Raw genomic sequence first — 19,550 nt, forward strand, 5'->3', positions numbered from 1 at the left:
GCTATTCCATTGTGATGGGTGGTGTAGAGGAAATGAAATGTGGCTGAACAGAAGGAAAACAGGCTATGAAGTCCGTTCATCTCCCAGTGTTTGCACTCACTGTCTTAATAACTCCATACAAGTTGCTGAGCCTCCAGAGTGTCAAAGCTTTCTCATCTGTAAGATGGGGAGGACGCTTATAGCCATCGCCCACAGGCTGTGAGAAGCATAAATGAGATCTTGTCTTAAACCATGTGCACGGCACAGGTTAATAACTCCTTCAATAATGGAGCGTTCTGTTGCTGCTACTGTCCTCATCATCACCATCACCATCGTCACCATCGACACTGGTGAATGAAAGCAGGTTTTCTGCTGGCACTCCCGGCATGTCCATGAACCACAGAATTAGAAGACAGAGGTTATCTGGAAATAAATGAGGAAAAAGCAGGCAAAAGGAGAAGAGGAAGGCCTATAAATAACATAAAAACCTAAAAGGTGTAAGAAAAAAAAAAAAAATCACAAAATAGTGCCTCCCCTAAGATTTTCTTTAGAGGCTTACAGGTGTTTATGGGACCTGGGAACATACCCCTGATGCTGTCCTAGGGGATCTATGATGTAGACTTAAACTAATGTGAAAATGAGGTAATCGGGGTACTTAATTTAATAAACTGTCTGAAAAGGGTCCAAGGCAGTTCTGCATTCTACTGAATTCCTGAATGGTGCACAGTGCTGTTTAAGGGTATGCCACTGCCTTTGGGGTGGCTAGGAGTGAGTGTGCATAGAATAAATGAGGTAATATATATAAATAGTAACATGCTATGTAACAGTTATTTTCATTGGAAAAGAGCCCTTTTATAAGCCTGAGCGGAGAAAGGGAGGACAAGCTTTGCAGTTGCTTCACAGGCCAAACCATGATTTATTAACTTTCACTAAAACAGTCCTGACATTTGGGGGTATAATTTTATGATCATACTTCATTCAAATGACAACATCCACTCAAATGAGTAAAACTGAAAATAGAACAGGTCCACGTTAACTGCATAAACATTCTACAATCAATTTTGCCAAAAAAAAAAAAAAAGTTTTTAAAATTTTTACTGCTCCTGTGCTTTGAAGGCTAACATTTTATTTTATTTTTTAAAAAGATTTCTTTATTTATTTGAGAGAGAGAGAGAATACAAGCAGGGGGAGCAGCAGAGGGAGAGGGAGAAGCAGGCTCTCCGGTGAGCTGGGAGCCCAATGCAGGGCTCGATCCCAGGACCCTGGGATCATGACCTGAGCCGAAGGCAGACGCTTAACCAACTGAGCCACTCAGGCGCCCCTGAAGGCTAGCATTTTAAATTTCCTTTTCTCATTCTCACCCACCCAATCATTAAATCTGACCTTTCCCCAAAAAGCACCCTGATAAAGAATATTCCATGGCGCACACATGCACATTCATGCACACGGATACACACATGCATATAATGAAAAGGAGGATGAGGTACAAGAGAAGTCACAGTACCAGTCCTGAGCCATAATTAACAGTACAGAACTGTGAATAACGACATAAACCACTTCTACGGCAAAAACCTAATTCATGGCATAAGATATTTTTGTTGCTGCAATATGGTATTTTCCAGAGGACACAGAATATTTGAGTGACCTACTATGCATTTATCCAATGAAATACATTACTACTCAAGAAACGGGGTGTCCAGCACAAGGGAGAATTGTGAGAGTTCCTCCCTAAATGGCCAGAATAACCTAATTTTAGAGATGCTGAATCCCGTTATCTCGTGGAAAAGAAAATCCATTTACGAGATCCCCATTCCCACACCGTTTTGTGAAGCTATGCCCAAAGTAACTTTCTCCAACCACCCCCCTACCATCCCTGCCATTCTTCCTCTAGCTAAATCCCTACCCCGGAGTATTCAACAAAGGAGAAAGACCCTGTCTCAAAGTTCTCGGCCTGCTCTATTCAAGTTTCTGATGCAGCGCAGGTTTATTCCGCTGTGTCCATACAGTGGCTCCCAGGAAAAGGCATGAGAAACTAACCTCTCACTGAAACGAGCATGTGCATCCATCAACTTCCTGTGTATTAGGCAAGGGACCATTAATCCCATCAGGCCCAGCTGGGACCACACCAGGCTGGCTCGTAACTGACTTGCCAACTTAAACTCCCTCTGAATCCTGAAAGCTGAGCTTCCCTGCTAACCACTGCCACATGGTTCAGGGGAGTGTGGTAGGGTGATTCCAAATAGAAACCACCCCCTTCCTGACCAAAAGGATCCATCATATCGCCCAAGTAAATACCCCAGGCACTTTTATTTCTCTCTGAAGCTGCAAACCTAAGCCAGGTCTAGCTAATCCTCATGATACCTCTGGGTGAGCTATAAATCCCATTTAATTTCTCTGGCTTTCTTTGGAAAACAGGTCTGGTGCTTTGAGTTCTGCAATGAGCTCACTGCAATGAAGAAAAAAGAAGAATCAATTCCCAGGGAAAGGAACCACATCTCTGAATCAACGACTAAAAATGCACTACTAAGAAACAGTATAAAGAGAGGCACACTAAGGTGACATTTTCATATGAGTGGTTCCGTGGTCTATTTGGTTTGGAGTTTTTCATTTTAACGGAGGAAGCAGAAATGCATGCATCCACTCAAAAATATGCTAGTTTCTTCAGTGGTAGATCGGTGTGTGAATATTTTAGCGCCAAAGTAAGATCCCTCTTCAGTACAAAGAAAAAGATTCTAGTGAAGGCCTTTAAAAATAGTTTTGAGTTGTTGTCGTTTGTCTGTTCATTTACCTGTAGAGATGGTGGTATTCCCCACATGAGCTATTATGAATAGGGAAAGATTCTTTGAGGACTTCGTTTTTCCAGTTTTGCGACCAATGGCGCAGCTCTGATCTATCTGCAAGGGTTACAGATGCAGCCTTGGCAATTACCAGGGATTAAATCCACGATCTTATCTTAAGCATTTTGAAGAGTTAATCATCCAGAAGCAAGAGTTTAAAATATCTTGCATTACGTTGTAATAGGTTGCCTGTCAGAGCTAGCATTTTGGTTGTAAATTAAGAAACAGAGAGTTGGTATGCCTCCACATAAAACAGACAGGAATTACACTTAAGCATTAAAACTTTCACTGAGGCATGGAAAACGCTTCAAAAGATGACTAGAAGCAGACTCCGAAACAGCACTTGATGCCATTTCATTCCAACGGCTTTGGAAAATAAACCACTCGACATGAGTTGGACGACCCTGGCGAACAACGTGTGCGCAATCCACCTCTACTCTGGGCAAGCCTGGGGTTTCTGTAACTGACCCGACTGCCCCATCTTCATTTGCCTAGCCCATCTTTCATAAAAGTATCAGAAAAGTGACTGTAGAGTGTAACACAGGCCCAAGAAGCAAACCTCATAGCCAAGGGGGGTGGGGGGGAGAAAAATCACTCTTCTGAGGCTGTACAGCTCACTCAAATATCCAGAGAGATGAAGACTTACAAGTTAAGACGGGAAATTATTTCACCTACAATCTCTCTATCTAGAAAACAGACACTGGTGCCAGTCTGCCTCATAGAACTGACAGTACGAGAACAAGATCTCACGTTATAATCTTTACAAAGGCAAAAAGCAATACAAAATTCAGAGGCCAGAGATCTCCCAGCAGTCTACTCTTCAGCTGACTCTTGATCAGTGTGATTTTAGCCCTGGGCAAATACAAACATATATGGATATGGTGAGAGCTCAGGCTCTCAAATACAGCAAACTCCACTATTACCAGACAGGCCAGGAAATGAGGTCTTCCGTTTCTCTTCATCACACGTTACGTAACAATGCCCAGAAAATTAGCATAAAATCAAACCACAGAAATATCCCTAATGTAAGTTAGCTTAAGCTAGTTAAGATTCGGTATCTTTACAAATTCTAGCCATTATGAAAACAGCAAAATGGGGGACATTTCTACTGTAGCCCATAGCTTGGGATAAATCACCTTTTAGTAAAAACGAAAATATAAATTCACAAAAGAAAAAGGGGATAAATCTGAGGATCACCACCCACCCTATGAAATGATCAGGGATTTTTTTTTTTTTAAGGCTCCTTTAAAAACCAGGGCTCTTAGTCTAGCCGTAGGAGAGATCCAAGAGTTATCAAATTCACCATTCCCAAGAGTAGATTTCCTGATAAAGCAATGGGTCTCTGTCTTAAATAAAGTTTAGCTCTGAAGGTACCTTTGTGAAATTATTTATCCCTCCTCCATTTATTATTCTCTAGTTAAAAGTAGAGTCAGGAGTAACCCTAAAGGAAATAATTCTAGCATATTTCTAGATTTTATTGGATTCTTTATATTCCAAAAAAGTTCTTAATATTCCTTATTCCTATTAACATGGCCTCCTTGCCTTTCTTAGAAGAGTGCTGTTTAGTAGAAATACAAATATAAGCCCCATATTTGATTTTACATTTTCTAACAGCTACATTAAAAAAGTACAGCAAAATTAATTTTAATAAATTTTATTTAAAAAAATATATTCAAAATAGTATGCTTTCAACATGTAACTAATATAAAAATGATTTAAGAGATATTTTAACTTTTTTCATACTAGATCTTTGGAATCTGATGTGTATTTTACAGTAATGGCGCAGCTCGGCTCAAACTAGTCACGCTTCAAGTGTTCAGTGGCCACATGTGGCCAGTGGCTACCATATTGGACAATACAACCTTAATAACTGTTCAAGAAATTGAAAGATTCTGGCTCAATGTCTGATCACGGTTTCTAATAATTCAAGCCATCTAAAAATGAAACAAGCAGACTTAAAAAAGGGTAAGAACCCACTCTTTGGAGGTGTTGTGGCAGAGTCTAGAGAGCCCACGTGGCGTCTCACAGAGGAGACCACCATACTGAGTGCTTCCCATGTGCCAAGCTCTGTAATACTGTGGCAATGTTGCAAAAACTAATTCTTTTAATCCTCCCAACAACTCATGGAGGTTACTACTATTACCATCTCCATTTACAGATGAGGAGACAGAGGCACAGAGCAGTTAAGTAACTATCCAAGGTGACACAGGTAGTAAGTGGGAGAGTCAAGACTCAAACTCAGGCGGCTTGGTCCACACTCACATTCATAGCCATAAACCCCGCTGCTTCTCCATGCATTTATTTTTTTAAATATGAGAATTAGTCACAAGACACACTGTTTTCACTATTTCTCTCGTAACCTAGGCCAGTGATTTTCAAACTGTACTGGAAGGTAGGAAGGGCACAAGGACACGGGGTTGCAGATATCCACCTGCTCTGTAAACACAACAGCTCCATTTTATACATGGAAGTTCCACCTAAGATCTCATTTGAAGCAAAGAAAAGGGTGACCTCCATTAATCCAAACATGTTTTAACCATATTACCAGAATTCTAATTTTCTGAGCCTCTACATCTTAAGTCTTTTCCTTAATAAGAGTTCCTAGGGGCGCCTGGGTGGCTCAGTAGGTTAAGCAGGTTAAGCGTCTGCCTTCGGCTCAGGTCATGATCCCAGGGTCCTGGGATCGAGCCCCGCACTGGGCTCCCTGATCAGCGGGAAGACTGCTTCTCCCTCTGCCTCTCCCACGGCTTGTGCTCTCTCTCTTTCAAATAAATAAATAAAATCTTAAAAAAAAAAAAAAAAAGTTCCTAGCCAGAAATTCATACCTAATTTTTTTTTCTGAACTTAAACCAATTAAAAAATTTGTTTTTTTTCCCTAAGGAGTCCATTTTATTTCTTCTTGCCAGGACTATTGTTAAGTCCACCCAGCTAGCATCTCTGTCCCTCCTGTCACCCAATCCTCATTCTCTATTTGGTACTTTTCCTAAAATGCAAGGTGTTCATGTCACACTCCGCCTTGAAATCCTCAGATGGCTTCCCCATCTCACCGCAGTGCTTTATTCTCCAAACAGTTCAAAGAGGATTTAACATGAGGCTAAAATAATTGTGAAACACTGACTTCAACACCTTTAAAAAAAAAAAATAGCACTTATGAGGGTGTTTCCCAAAGCATTTTGCCACAGCTCCTTTTCTGCGGCAACACATGCACCCCTGGGAATCCGAACAGTGGAGTCAGCGCGCCTGGGTTTGAGCCAGCCCCAGCACGGCCAGCAGGTCACCCTGTGCTGCGATGTCCCCATCGGTAACATGGAGACAGCCAGAGAAGCCATCTCACAGAGTTAAGAGAATTTGATGAATTGATATGGAGAGGGTGCTCGGCACAAGACGGGGTGCATTAAAAGGTGGCGGTTATTTTAACGATTTTTGTGACACATTTTAGAAACAGAACCCAGTTGAAACTCCCTAGCCAGACACGTCAAACCCTTCAAAAGCGGACTCCCACCTGCCTTTCTACACTCCTACCCTCTCTGCCGTGACCCCTCCACACCCACACCCACACACACCATTGCAAAATGAACTCTGCCCTTCCCTGAAAATTCCACATGCTTTCCTGTTTCTGTACCTCAGCACGGGTTGTCCCCTTTGCTTTGTTTCTTGTTTGTCCTAGTCTCTAAACTCCAGGGTTTCAGGGAGCAGGGACCCTCTCATATTCAGCTTCCCTCAGGCCTTGATGCATTTGCTGACACTATGAGCCTGGCCTGGGTCCTCTCAATGCCATTTGAAATGGCAGCATATCAGTACCATTCAAAACCAGACATGGTTCTCAAAAAGTCTGCCATATGGATCCATGTCATTATACATTTGTCAAAACCCATAGAATGCACAACACTAAGAGTGAACTCTAATGTAAACTATGGATCCGGGTGATAATGACGTGTTAACTTGGGTTCATCTGATTCTAACGTATGTTCTACTCTGGTGTGGGGGAGGGTGTGGGAGTGGAAGGAGCAGGAGGTATACAGGACTCTGTTTTCCACTCAATTTTGCTATAAAGCTAAAGTGCTTTAAGAAATCAAATCAAGGGGTGCCTGAGTGGCTCAGCTGGTTAAGCGGCTGCCTTCGGCTCAGGTCATGATCCCAGGGTCCTGGGATCGAGCCCCACATCGGACTCCCTGCTCGGCGGAGAGCCTGCTTCTCCCTCTCCCTCTGTCTGCCGCTCTGCCTACTTGTGCTCTCTCTATCTCTGTTAAATAAATAAATAAAAATCTTAAAAAAAAAATCAAATCAATTTTTAAAATGATAAAACAAAGTGGCAAAACACAAATGATAATGTAGATCAAAAGTGAAATCAATTAATTTTCCTTTCCTAATATAATGCTATTATAAAATCTAGGAAACATCTAGACTCCAGAATACTTTTTTTTTTTTTTTAAAGATTTTATTTATTTATTTCAGAGAGAGAGAATGAGAGAGAGCACATGAGAGGGGGGAGGGGCAGAGGGAGAAGCAGACTCCCTGCCGAGCAGGGAGCCCGATGCGGGACTCCATCCTGGGACTCCAGGATCATGACCTGAGCCGAAGGCAGTCGCTTAACCAACTGAGCCACCCAGGCGCCCCTAGACTCCAGAATACTTCTAATGGCAAAACCAAATAGCCACCATAATCTGGTTTCCAAGCCTTAATAAAGACTAAACATTTTGCTATATTTTAGACAGATTTTCACTTTCTCCTCTCAAGCTCCATTAGCTCTATTTGGAAAACGACCCGAATACAAAGAAAGTCAAGTGAGTAGAGCAGACCCTAGGTTCATCCCCTCCTCCTCCTGCTTCTGGAACAATGCATTCCTCCTCGAGGTGTGTATGTGGAAATGAAGAACAAAGTAGTAGATTGCCTGATCTCACAAGAGTAGCTATAGCATTACCTTCAATGTCGTCTGTCACAGAACAAAAGCATACAATTAAAAAAAGAAAGTGATTTGCTCTAATGTGGATGCGCCCATTTAGAGCATGTCAAAATAAAGCCAGCGTTAAATGTCAACCCCACCTTAGCATTAGAAGATCAATCACACTGCAACACACACTTGACAGAAGAATCTGGACATCACGACTTTATCCTTTGTGACAACAGTCGTGGGCTAATCCGGGTTTGACCTCTGCCCTCTTGCTGAGAGAAACAATAGTCTGTTGAGAGTAATTATTACCATACACATCTCCAGACCCTCCTCCCGTTGCACCTTAGACTCTAGCTCTACCTGGTGATGCACACAGATGCCTTCTTAGCCCCCAAGAATGGCACCTACCCTTCTGAGCCCTTCCATCTTCAAAAATCCAATTCCCCATGCCCTGGATGGCCTTGCTTTCTTTTCCACCTGAAGTCCTAGGCATCCTTCAAGTCCTCATTCAGAGAGTGAAGGCTCTGTTCATCTTTCACCAAGCATCCTCTCCCCCTCCCAGGGCCACCGTAGTCAGTGGCACAGACTGTGTACTGCACAACTCTAAGGGTAGCTTTTGCCTTTCAGGCCTGCCCCTGCGCTGCCTTGTAGCATGGATCGCATTCGATCTTCACTTCACTTAAATGCTGGATTCCCCTACTCACCTGTGCATAGCTTGAAGACAAAATTATACCCTATTTATCTTCATTCATCAAGTCCTAACACAGTAACTGGCACACTGCGGTTGCTCAAGATTTTCTTCAATCAAAAATTCTTAAGACACTAAAATTGGGACAATCATAAATTATTAGATGCAGCACTACGCATTTCCCATACCAAATCTCTTTTGATATTTACAACAGCCCCCATAAGATACGTAAGGTGAGTATCATTATTCCGCTTTTATAGGTGAAAAAACTGATGCCCAGAGAAGGGCAGTAACTTTTCCAAGCACACCTAACTCATAAGTGACAGAACTATCACTTGAACCCAAGTCCAAGCCGTGAAAGACTGAGCTTATATCATGCTTCAGCGCATGATATAGTGCCTCCCGATACATGCAAAGAATCGTTATCCTAATGTGAGTTACTGAGAATACTCAAAAGTGGCACAATCTATAACTAAACTCTTCGAAAGAAATTTAGACCAGTCTCCTAACGGATCTATCTCCAGTCTTAAGGTTTCTCCTTTATGCGCATGCATATATGTAAATATGTATACCCAAATGTGCCACTGATAAGCAAAAAGGAACCAGCTATCAACCAACAAGGTCAGAACACCTCCCATGTTTTTCCACTGGGTCAGCCATCAAAGCTGCATGTAGCTGTGGGACAGGAGAGTCTCCGTCAGGAAAATACACTTCAAATGAAGCCCCGATCACAGAAACCAAAGCATAAACCTGCAGACTGGCAGGAGACAGACGTGCTCAGGTCAAACAGTCCCCCCAGAGGACGGCAGTCAGTCTGCGGAGGACGCCAAGGGGAGAGGAAGACCTTCCCGGACCCCCCTTCCAGTGTGCATGCGTCGAGAAGGTGGATCATGAGGCCAGTATGCAGGACGACATCAAACACCATCACTTCCAGCAGGCACCACCGCTCACCCTACCACCCTGCCGAGGCAGGCAATGTGGGCACAGGGCCTAGGACAACCACAGAGCTTTTCCCGGTCCTCAGATCCCAGGGGCTTGTAGTCCCTTCCATGCTGGTAACCACTGTATCTATTACATCATCTTACCCACTGGCCCGCCTGCCCCAAAGTGGCTCTCAGGACACACCTGCGTGGGGGAGGGGGAGGGGGGTCTCAGGAAACCCTCTTCTCTCAAATGTCTATAAGGCTGGAAAAAGCAGGGCTGCCCTAGGAGTCTCCTTCTGAAGAGTGGTAACCTGACCACCTTCACGGTCAACCCTGGCTTTGCTTCAAGCCCGAAGTAGTCTCACAGACGGCGCCAAGAAAAGGAGGGTCAGTTAGAATCTTGAAAGGAACAAAACGCCCATTTTACAAGCGCCCACAAAAAGCCTCACTGGTCATGCTCCTTTTAAATACTTTTCCCCTCTTTGAAGAGGAAAATATAGAAACAAACAAAAACGAAAAGCAGCTGCATCCACCCCCTCCGTGCGTGTTTTCTCTTAGACCTGCAGCTGGAACGCCAAAACGCCAGCTACCCACTCAATGGTTTGAAAGAGAGACAATGACTTTAGACGCTACCCCCAACCCCCAACCTCCTCACCCGCGGAACGAAAGGGAAGCCGCCACCCTGGGCATGCTCTGGGCGGGGTCCTTGCTTGTCACGCATCGGGGCAGGCCTCCTGATCCACTGAGGCTGCGAGATCAAGCCTAGGCCAAGGGCAGCAGGACCCTTCTACACCGGACGCTGGGGCTGGAAAGCCGGGCAGGTGCCAAGCGGCAGGTGGCCGGTCCCCTCGGTGAGTTCGGGCCTCAGCCGCCCCGCCCTCCCGCGCACTCCCGCTCTTACCTCGCGCAACTCCAGCCTCTGGGCCACGGCCTCCAGGCACTCCTGCCCGGTGCTCTCCACCGACAGCGTGCACTCGATCACATTGCTGTCCAGCAGGCGGATCCGCGTGACAAAGCAGTTCTTGCTCAGGACGTTGTAGCGCCGCGTGCGGCGGAGCTTCAGGCCGAAAGGCATGGCGATGTGGCCCCCCCGACGCCGCCTTCCCTTCCTGGCGCCCACGCCCCTGAGACGGCCTTAGCAGCTTTGTGACTGGGTGACGACACTACAGCACGTGCTCCTCCAGATGCCGAGAGAGGTGTCCATGTCCGGCGCGGCCCTCCAGAGGATCGCTGCAAACGGACAAGCAGCAAGGTCATCAGCGGCGAGGGAAGCTCGAGATAGTCCGAACGAGTGAGCACACAGCCCCGGGACGGGATGAACACCCCGCTTTGGGAACCAGCAAGCTCTGAGGCTCCCAAGCGTCTTGGCGGAGCCCATGCTCTTTATCTTATCTTACCTTATTGGGGGGGATCTGATAAAATGCACTGGACAGCTGAGGACAGAGAGGGTCGGAGAGATGAAAAGAATGCATCCAAAGATGCACAGAGTGAATGGCAAAGCCAGAATCTGAACCGATGTCTGTTCAACGTTAACGTCACATGCTTTTCTCACTGTACCATCCTGTCCGCTCAAGAAAGCAGCAGGAGTGGAATCTGAGCACTGTTTAACTTCTATCTTTTATCTCATTCCGATCTCATTAACAACCTGATTGGGTAGATTTTATGATCCCCCTTTTAGGGAAGAAAGAAGTGAGGCTCCAGGAATTCAGTGCTCGCTGATCCTGAACTTAGGATCTTATCTTGTTCCTCCCTCCCTCTTTGCAACACTGCCTCCTTCTTTTCATTAACAGGTGTCTTTATTTTTTTTTAATATTTATTCTGTTATTTGCTTTTATCTTCTTATTTACTTTATACATTTAGAATGGAGGATAGAAAAATGGAAGGAATGCACATTTTGTAGAGTCAGCAACATTCTGCATTTTAAAACGTTTCAAATACATGAATCCTTGTGCATTTAATATCACAACTCTGTGTTTTTCTTCACCAAATAGTTAAGACAGTTCAACGTGGGGAACCACCCGACCATCATTTTGTTCTTTTACAAAACAACGCCTGATGCAAAAGTCTTGTCACCAAATTGCAGATACTTTAACTTACTAATAATGAGATGTACGGACACCCTGATGTCCCACCAAAGTTGATTGATAACATGATTGCCATGGAGAACACAAGAATAAAACAACAATAAAAGCGGCTTTACTGTTCCACCCTGAGCCAGCAACGCTCCCACTGGGAGCTCATTAATCATATCTACCAAAGAAGCCAGAAAGGTCCAGACAGCCTTTCTGTTCCACTTTCCCTTCTCCATTCAGCTCAAAAGACCATCTCTTGCTCCTATGATCGTTCTGTTACCTTGATTCCCTAACTCAAGCAGATTCAGCCTGTCTTCACACCCTTCATCCACAGAATTACCTTTGAGCCCCTGGACACTTAGATGGGCAAGTATGAATAACTACTTACAGAAATTCCTGAATTAATAAATAAAGTGACTTTAATATTTAGGAACTACCCCAGACCTCACCGAGGTTGTCAGGGCACAACCCTACAACACAGCAAAACATACTCCCCAGACTCCCTCGGCCAGTCTTTGATGCCTGCCCTCTGGCACATTCCTTAGCATGACAGGTATATGTTTTATGATGGCTTAAAATACACATGCTAGAGACTGTGGCTTGGTAAAATCTATTAACGTTTCTAAATCACTCTGTGTTGGCAGAGTGTCGTGTTTACCTCTAAGGTAGGCCAACCTGATGATCTGATATCTGCAGAAGAGACGATGTAGGGACCCACCCAAAAAAGCAAAAAAGAGAGAGCCCGAATTCAAACATAGAGCCCTTAAGAGTTGACTACTCACACATTCATTCCCCCACTTGTTGAAGCACAGGGCAAGAAGACACCAAGATTTCACTCGTATATTAAATATTTGCTCTGTGGGCAAAATATTTGCTCTGTGGGCAGAAGCCACATTTCTAATCCTGGGCCAGGTACTTTATATTTGGGTGTGTCTCACCTTAAACACCTATGAAAGAATGTGGCTGGCTGGGTATACGTTTATCCCAGCCACTATTAAAAACAATCCCTGCTGTGTATTCTATAGGACGCCATCCATAATGCACAGTTAGTGAAATAAAAAGTAAATGTACACAAAATAGAGATGATTGCAATTTTTATAATAAATGAAAACACGCAAAGTAATGGGAAAGAATGTAAGTTCACTAAAAGGATGAACAGGGCTAGGTAGAGCTAATATTATATCGAACTCTCTATATTGTACACATTTCTTATTTTTTTTTAAAGATTTTATTTATTTATTTGACAGAGAGAGACACAGCGAGAGAGGGAACACAAGCAGGGGGAGTGGGAGAGGGAGAAGCAGGCTCCCCGCTGAGCAGGGAGCCGGATGCCGGGCTCCATCCCAGGACCCTGGGATCATGACCTGAGCGGAAGGCAGACGCTTAATGACTGAGCCACCCAGGCGCCCCGCCTTATATTATTTTTGCAAATAAAGATTAGCATATTCTAAATATGTTAGCTACTAAAAATGGTATGTCAGAAGCAACGTCTGACAATCTGGCAATATATCTCCTAGAAAATACCAAACTATTTTAAAGAGTTTTAAAACAATTTAAATCTTCAATCTGTAAGAAACTTGCCAGGTAAGGTATCAAGAAAAAAGTTATAAGAAAACTGGTCTGAAAAGTCAATGTCATGAAACAAAAAAAATTGAACAGGGAGTGGGGGAGGAAGGTGGCTCTCGAGTAAAAGAGATTTAGGACTTCTAAAAACAAAATGCAATGTGTGAACTTTAATCAAATCCAGGGTTAAAAAAATAGCTATGAAAGACATGAGACAGGGAAATTTGAAATAGGGAATGGAAATTAGATATTAATGTATTACTGATAATTTTCTTCCATTTTTGATAGCGGAATTGTGCTCGTCTAACAGAATGCTTCAGGAGATGCCAATGGATACATCTAGGAGTAAAAATGTCGTAATATCTGTAATTTACTCACAAATGGCTAAAAAAAACCCAATACGTACATATACGAATTCAGAGTTGAACAAATATGACAAAACATTAAGAGTTGTTGAATGTAGATGGTTGGGTGTACAGGTATTCACTGCACTGTTCTTTCAGCTTTTCTGTATACCTAAAAATGTTCATAGTCAAAAGATTAAAAAAAAAAAAGGCAACCCTCAATGCCAGTACTAAACATAGCCCTCACAGCTCGGTTGAAATGCAGCTGCCTCTTTCAATAGATTTCTCTGATCCCTCCCAGCAAAGTATTCTTTGTCTGAACTCCCACATCATTTCTGCATATTTTAACATACCAATCAAACTCGTGTTAAAAGTATTAGCACATTTGGGGCGCCTGGGTGGCTCAGTTGGTTAAGCGACTGCCTTCAGCTCAGGTCATGATCCTGGAGACCCGGGATCGAGTCCCGCATCGGGCTCCCTGCTGTGCAGGGAGTCTGCTTCTCCCTCTGACCCTCCCCCCTCTCATGTGCTCTCTCTCTCAAATAAATAAATAAAATCTTTAAAAAAAAAAAAAAAAAAAAAGTATTAGCACATTTGACTCTAAACTCCTCCAGAGCCAGAGACCTATTTTCTCCATCTTTCACACCTACATCTTTCACCTAAATTAAAAGCTCCTGGTATTTATACCCAGAACTTGTTTAGTCACAGAGCTGTAACCCTGGGAAGGGCTTCCAGGAGCTCATTTAAGACACTCCTCACCTCTAGGATGGGCTCCACCTGAATGATTTCAAGTAGATAACCTATGTGACACTCATCTGTAACCATAGGGTTTGAGAAGAGGACCTCTTAATCCCTTTCTGTTTTACCATCTGAATAGTCCATGAATTATCCGCCATGTTTAGCTCTCAAAGAATCCATAGCACATGTATCACGAGTCCATCTTTTAACTATTAAACAGGCACAGAGTTCTTCATTACATGGAACCCAGCACCCTCTGTATTTTAAGCCTAATTCCTCCTCTTTGTCCTTGCTAGCCAGAGGGAGCAAGGATTAAGATACGCCACCAGACAGTAGACTGGATGTGAAATCTATTACAAGCAAGTCCTCTCTGTTAAATAGTCTGGCTCTTGGCACTCTAATTACTTTGCCCATGTGGCTCTCAGGGGCCATATTTACTGTAGCACATGAACAACATTATAAAACCTAGAACTAAGTGCCATATTCTCCTAAAAAGGTCATATGTTTATGATGCTTTAGATTTTCCTGACAAGAGATCAAATTAGGGGGTCATCATTCTATTTACTGTAAGATTTGTCTGTTTGTTTTTTTAATAGAAAGCTCCCTTACAAATAAAGTCACTTAAAAGATAAAGTTTTATCTACTCTTCAGGAACATCTCCAGTAAATAATACCAAGCTGCAAATGTTGCTGAGACCCATTCATGGAAGGGACTCTTTGTTGTTATTGTTAGTATAGACAGTAAAACCAACAGTGCTGACTTATTTTTTTTTCACGACCAACAGGAACATATTCTAACTTCAAAACATCATCTGCTGATCCTCTTTTTCAAAGATGTACCTTAGTGAGAAAAGTAGCATTGGATAAGAGTTAGACCCTAGCCCTTTAGTGATGAGAGTCGCTGGGAATAAGAAGCAAATGTGAAAAAAAATAAAATCGCAAGGAAAGTGCCACCAACTCTCTGACCTCTCCGGCAGCTTGCGGGGGTCTCTGGGTCTGTGAAGTAACTGACAAGTGCATGTTGAAGGCTGCCCGGAGGAAGGACACCCACATGACGGAAGGTGGGAGGTGCAATGGAGCAGGGAGGTCCTCTCCAAGGACCAAAATTTACTCGGGAAACAAACGGAACATGTGCAGACCTTCCTGCAAGAACCGGCCTGGGTGAACGCCAAGTGACTTAACCCCTCCCAGCCTCAGTTTACGGAGGATATTACCCACCCCACCGGTTTGTGAGAAGCCAATGAGAAAATGCTTCTGTGGGTGTACACATGTCCCCTTCCCCCTCATACAGGAAGCCAGGTTTGCTCAAAGGACAGCACAGCAGCTGTGAAAAGAAGGGCTTGAGTACCCTACCACCTACATCAAAAAAAAAAAAAGCAAACAACACAGGAGTTGAACACGAAGGTATGACAAGTCCACAGGGAAACTGACCAAGTATAAAACTTGAACCATGTACTCTCCTAGCACTCCACCTTGTAACCCCCAAACACTGACACCTGGAGCAAAAAGGAGTCCATCATTAGAAGAAATGCTCCCATAAAGAGCCCACCCATCCTAAGAGGGTAAGAAGGCTGTGGCCTTTTTCTTATCTTCGTCAATAACATGTATATTGTCTTGTGTTAAACAATTGTACTTTTTTTCAGTGGAAAAGGATTCCAAATTGCTGTTGGTTTTATAATCCACATAGCTGTGTCTCTAGAGCTGACATCACAGTCTCCCTCACCCCAGAGAAACCCCTGGATGTGTCTTAGCTCCCCAAAGAAAATTTTGAAGGGAAGGATCTGTGTCAGATTCAGATTTGTAGTCTCCTTTGGACATGGCAGAAAGCTAACTAAATATTTGTCATTATGATGAAAGAATGAATCCTGAAATAGTTGTTTTTGAGGCCAAGCTAGGGCAGGGGCCTCCAGATGACCTCAAGTGACACCTGAGGAATTTGGAGCCCGAGATAGGTCTGACTTTCGGGGCCTTAAGAGAGGCTAAACTGTGGAGAAGAGGGATGAGAAGTTACTCAGCTCACTGGTGCTCTTTGAGGGAAAAAAAATTGAACCCAGATTTCTAAAAGAACATTCCCACCACCCAAGTTTGCCTTTTCCAGCCCTTGATGTGTCTTACACTGGGGGTGGTCTCAGAGACCAGAGAGATGCCACATCCCATGGAAGTTCTTTGCAAAAACTACAATGGAATTACTCATGTGATAATCCAATGTGCCCATGATTGCCGAAAGCAATTTGTAGGGACATTTGCTCTGTAAACACTACACTTTAAAGGCCTTCTATAGAATAGGCTACAGTAGGAGAGAACATACAGAAAAGCTTCAAAGTCACTTCTAAAATTCATTCCTGACCAATCAGCTTCCGAAAAGATCTAATATATACGTTTGCATCTTTTAACTATCAGCTGTGGATTTACCTTCTTCTTTCTTTCCCCCCTCCAAACATATCAGCAAAACACCTGCCAAGTTGAAAACACAAAGCAAAGCCAGCTTTCTCATAATATAGAAAGTCAGTTGGCTGATCTAAAAAATTTTAAACATGATGGGTAAGAAGTGGAGAGACCTTTCAGAATACCAACCAAATACAGCTCAATCCTCTGTCCTGAATTACCTGCACAGTCTTCAGGGGAAAGACAAATTAAAATCCAAATCTTAAACACTGTCATCCTTTTATTTCCTACGCTATATTATGTATACTTGCCTTGCTTTTTTCCTAAGGGTGAGTTCTGAAATCACGAACAAAAGCTAACTGCTGTTCAGCTGCATTCTGTATTTACTAACAGTCTCTGGAATTTTTCCAGCATTCCACATTATTACAACTCCCAAGCATACCTCACAGAACTATGTAACCCTGGTCTGGGTGTGAGAAAGGAAAAAATGATGCAACTAGTCCATCCTGTGTATAAACCTGCATGAGGCACAGCTCAGTTTTGAAAAGTACTATGTCATTTTTCTAAGGAGACTTTTAAAAAGGGTTAGGAGGCCATGGGGCAAAAAAGACTATGGAAAATGCCTTCTCTGATTCCCCCTTGAAGAAGAGCAGAGAGGAACGTAGTTCTGTTCGGTGAAAAAAAAAAAAAAAAAAATCACACTGTCGGTTTCTTCTATAAATTTTAGTACTATAGAATACCCAAATTATAGCCATATATCGAATTATTTGAAGCCAAGTAAAATGTGGTGCAAGGTTTAAAGCACAAGCCCCTAACTGTTAGCTGCTAAATAACTAGAACAAAAGCAAGAATGGTCACATTTTTAAATTCCTTCCTCTCCCTCCAGCTAACTCACTTGCAAACATCCAGTGGTGGGAGGTAGAGAAATGTGTCTACATTTCTGTATTTGGAGCTGTATCTGAGGTTGGAATGATTCCTGCTCTAGGACCCACTACAGTGGTACCTGACCTCCACGAAAGAGGGCTGCATGCCAACTACATGCACGCGGAATAGCGCCGAAAACCAGGAAATGGAGCCAAAACGTCCTCGAAGCTATCAAATATCACAAAGTCCTTAATTCCAACAACATACACTTTGCTCAAGAAACAAACAAAAAAACCACCCTCACACTTCATTTACTCTAACTTGATATACCTTCACAAACCTTGCTTCTTAGCCCTTAGCAGATTTAAAAGAGATAAAGTATGTTGGCAGGGAATAAAATGGCAATGAGGGAGGTAAACTATAAAAATAAGCATTCCATAGCATGGAAAACTGTGTTGAAAGCACCCTGTAGTAAATAGGGACGACTGACTAACATCTAGCATACTTTGGTTAAGATGGCAGTAAACAAATATACTTGTAAACAGTCCCATGCATGGTGGTTAAAAATAACAACAACAACAAAAAAACTGGTTGAGTAGCAAAGCTTCTGGAATCACTTTTTCCCCCAAGCAGTGGTTCTCTATTGATTATTCCTGCTCTAACACTCAAAGCAAACCAGTTCTATGAAGAATCAAAGGCTACATTTTCAACTGTATGTGGGAGGGGGTGGTAGGGAGGGAGCAAAGCCTGGGGAGACAAGGAGTTTGAAAAAGCCCCCAAGTCATCATTGACAAAGATCATTTCCCCATTCCCTTTGAGGATCACTGCCCTTAGGTCTCTAGAGAGACATGATCTTCCCACAGGAAGGATCTCAAAACATGAAAGTGTTCATTTTTGACTTTACTCAAACTTTTAAGGCATTCAAAGCACATCTTGAATATTTACAGATAAAATAATATCTTATCGGGAATTTGCTTAAAAATAACAGGGTGGGGGGGTGCACGCCAGGGTGCCTCAGTCGGTTAAGCATCTGACTCGTGATTTTGGCTCAGGTGAAGATCTCAGGGTGGTGAGATCGAGCCCCATGTTGGGCTCTGGGCTGAATGTGCTGCTTAAGATTCTCTGCCTCTGCCCCGCCGCTGCCCCCCCCCACCCCATGCCCATGGTCTCTCTCTCTCAAAACAAACAAACGGGGTGGGGGGGTTGTGTGGGGGTACAGATAAAGCGATATTGGCCATGAGAGCTGCAGTTGTTGTAGGTAGCAGACAGGGATGTCAGGGCTCATACCATTCCCTACAATTTTGTATGTGCTTGAAATTTTCCGTATTAAAAGTTAGGGGGTGTTTTTTGTTATTGTTGTTGTTTTTTAATAAAGAAGTATTTCTTAAACGGCACTTAATAAAGTAATCTGGCAAAATAGAAAACAGTGCCCACTTTGCGGGAGTATGTCACAGAAAAAAGGGGTCAGAATTCTCCTCCATGCAAACCCCTCTTGCCCTTCCAAAAAAGCTTGCATTTAACTACATCAAATTGACAGTAATCATTTTGCATTCCATTTTTAAAAGAAGGCAAGAAAAATTCCTTTTGTAGGTAAAGCTGACAAGTTGAATAAAATGCAAAGAACAATCAGGCAGAGAATAAGGGACTCTTCCTGTGCAACTTGCTTTCAATGAACTCTATCAGAACACCTGACTCTCACTTACTCCTCTGATGAGCTTTCTCTGTCTATTCATGCCAGGAATGCTTTGTCCTAAGAGACTCCACCCTTCTTTGAGAGACTGTAGAATCCGCAACTCTCCAAATCCAGTTCTTTTCGCAGTCAGTGTCTACACCCAGGGTGATGTGTGTCCTAGAAGGTCACAGCTAATCATAGATAGGAAGCAGAATGGGAGAGTCCTGCAAGTGTTAGAACACTAAGAAGACAATAATGGGCACTTCCATTTTAAAGCAGATACAATGACGGAGGCATTCTGCTAATAAGCATTATCTCCAATGGCCCTATGAAATGGCTATTCCTAATGCCCCCATTTTAAGACTAGGGCACCAAGGCAGGAGAGGTTAAGACCCTGCCCAAGATCACACAGTTACTAATGACACTGTCTTACCCTGTGCTCTTACTCGGTGCTAAAACCATGCTAAAAATGCCCAGAAAGGGGGTAGAAAACGATATAAAAATAACCATGACAAGAGCAAACAACCACATTCTGTAAGGAAGGCTTCACCATGCCATCTGCAGTCTATCTTTGCTCACCCAGAGTGGACTCTAT

The 19,550-nt window shown here is 43.2% G+C and overlaps 1 protein-coding gene across 2 annotated transcripts in view; it reads right to left on the reverse strand.

Moving 5' to 3' along the window:
* The window catches only part of PTPN14 (protein tyrosine phosphatase non-receptor type 14), a 177,593-nt gene that overhangs the window by 89,732 nt on the left and 68,311 nt on the right, over window positions 1-19,550 (reverse strand). For both annotated transcript variants that reach the window (XM_044915926.1, XM_021682758.2), the window contains exon 2: window positions 10,220-10,548. In XM_044915926.1, the coding sequence (XP_044771861.1) occupies window positions 10,220-10,393 (174 nt within the window). In that variant the 5' untranslated portion in view covers window positions 10,394-10,548. The remainder of the gene's footprint in view (window positions 1-10,219; window positions 10,549-19,550) is intronic.

The sequence above is a fragment of the Neomonachus schauinslandi genome, chromosome 6 (assembly GCF_002201575.2).
Source record: "Neomonachus schauinslandi chromosome 6, ASM220157v2, whole genome shotgun sequence".
NCBI lineage: Eukaryota > Metazoa > Chordata > Mammalia > Carnivora > Phocidae > Neomonachus > Neomonachus schauinslandi.